The sequence below is a fragment of the Etheostoma spectabile genome, chromosome 3 (assembly GCF_008692095.1).
Source record: "Etheostoma spectabile isolate EspeVRDwgs_2016 chromosome 3, UIUC_Espe_1.0, whole genome shotgun sequence".
Lineage (NCBI taxonomy): Eukaryota > Metazoa > Chordata > Actinopteri > Perciformes > Percidae > Etheostoma > Etheostoma spectabile.
The window spans coordinates 26,140,249-26,142,116 of NC_045735.1; the positions used below are offsets into that span (position 1 = coordinate 26,140,249).

Here is a 1,868-nt window from a genome sequence, read left to right on the forward strand (position 1 = left end):
AGTGGCGAGGAAAATCTCCCTTTTAGGAAGAAACCTCGGACAGACCCAGGCTCTTGGTAGGAGGTGTCTGACGGTGCAGGTTGGGGGTGTGATGAACAGTGGCAATAGTAGTCACAATAAAGATAATGGAACAGTGACTAGAAATGGTGTGGTGGTAGTAGTTCATGGCATTGCAGGGCGTAGCACGGTGCAACAGAACAAAGCATGGCGTGCAGCAGGACCACCGGGACAGCTGCAACCTAATCCAAGTTATTTAAATTCAGCTTTATCGTCTGGAATGTATTCCTCAGTATGATGACGGTTTACTTTTATGATTTCAGGGTGACGAATGTTTTGCAGTCTCTTTTCATTCCACCTCACAGACATATTAAAAAGATTTGGCTTAGGTGTTCACACTTTAACAAGTGTTCTGTTCAGATACACTGTAAAAACAGACAGCCTTCTCACAGTTTGACACATTTTAGATGTATTTCTACCGCTGCCTTTCTTAAGTGTGGAGGAGCAGGCTGAATTTCTATTTATCTGAGTGATGCTGGCTCAGAGAGATAACACCATCAACCTTCAGCGGCCCTCTGTTTACTAAGCAGAGAATATTTAACTCTTAGAAATGAACCTGCAACTCCCTGGATTGATGAATTATAATAACACTGTTTCTCTAGTAAACAGGTTTGTAAGCAATGGCAATCTGGCCAGGTGGTGGTGGGCCTGTTACAGAGGTTGAAAAGTTTATTGCATGCATTATTCATGCATGCACTCCTAATATATGTTTACAAAAACCAAAAGGTTTTTTACCATATATTTTGAAAACCTCCGTCCAGTTTCTACTATGTGAAGCAGCATTTAAAAAATAAAAAAAGCCGACAAGGAAAGACTAAAGTGCGTGCTTTTCATTTCATGAGATACAGTCCAGATGGCTTCACATAAATCAGTAAATGTACTGTCAATTTCCCACTGTGTACATCCTGTATTTGCTGCCTCTGCTCGTCTATATTTAGTTTTAATATTACATTTTTTTTGTTGTTGTTGAGCTGCTTCTTTTTGCCTGAAATGAAAACACGGCAAAAATGTACCCCTCTTAACTTTAAACAACACAACCTCTTCCTAGTCACTTTACTTTGCTGCGTACCTGGAGAAAAGGCAGCAGGTAGAGTTGCTAAGGTCAGGCTGGATGTTTGGAGACAAGCAACACGAGGTGACCTCGAGGTTTACCCGACTGTTGTTTGTCTTCAGGTTGATTACCACTCTGAGGGTCCCCAAGGCAGGCACAGAATCCCCAGGCTCTACACCTCCACCCAGGTTCAGACTCATCTCTGCTGAGTAGTTCCCACTGCCACATAGGTCATCTGAAACTTCTGTTACACTGGAAATATAAACCCGTGGTATGTAATGTTTGTCTATACAGGTTCATATGTTACATCACTGCTGACCATGGAAGAAAAGTTAATGTTTTAGCAGGATTTTAAAGTTTAAAGATCCATTTCATACTCTCCAGACAGCACTTTGTTCATTTGTTTTGCTGCATAATGAAAATCAACTGTGGAGAACTGAAACTTGCTGAGAGATGTAATCCATCACAGTGAATGATTTCACTGCTTGAATCCTTTGTCATAGTTGAGCAGGTACTCCTTCAGAACTCTCCTCAACTGACAATTCTGATTAGCTGCCAAACACCGTCTTATTCGACGTAAACAAGAATCCACACAATGGTGCTTTGAGAGAACAGTTATGTTTACCATGTATCATATTCCCCAGCTTTGTTTAATGTGTTAACATGCTGTCAATTGCTAAGCAGCACTCTACAAAGGCACGCATTTTGCAATTATTTAGTCAAAATCCAAAGACTAAAGAGCTGGTTTAAAAAAGGCTGC

General features: G+C 41.0%; 1 protein-coding gene across 1 annotated transcript in view; it reads right to left on the bottom strand.

The window, feature by feature from the left end:
• LOC116680318 (uromodulin-like 1) overlaps positions 1–1,586 on the bottom strand; it is a 4,388-nt gene extending 2,802 nt beyond the window's left edge. The window contains exon 1 of the mRNA XM_032509453.1: positions 1,127–1,586. Coding sequence (XP_032365344.1) covers positions 1,127–1,308 — 182 coding nt within the window. The 5' untranslated portion in view covers positions 1,309–1,586. The remainder of the gene's footprint in view (positions 1–1,126) is intronic.
• Positions 1,587–1,868: the final 282 nt, after the last annotated feature.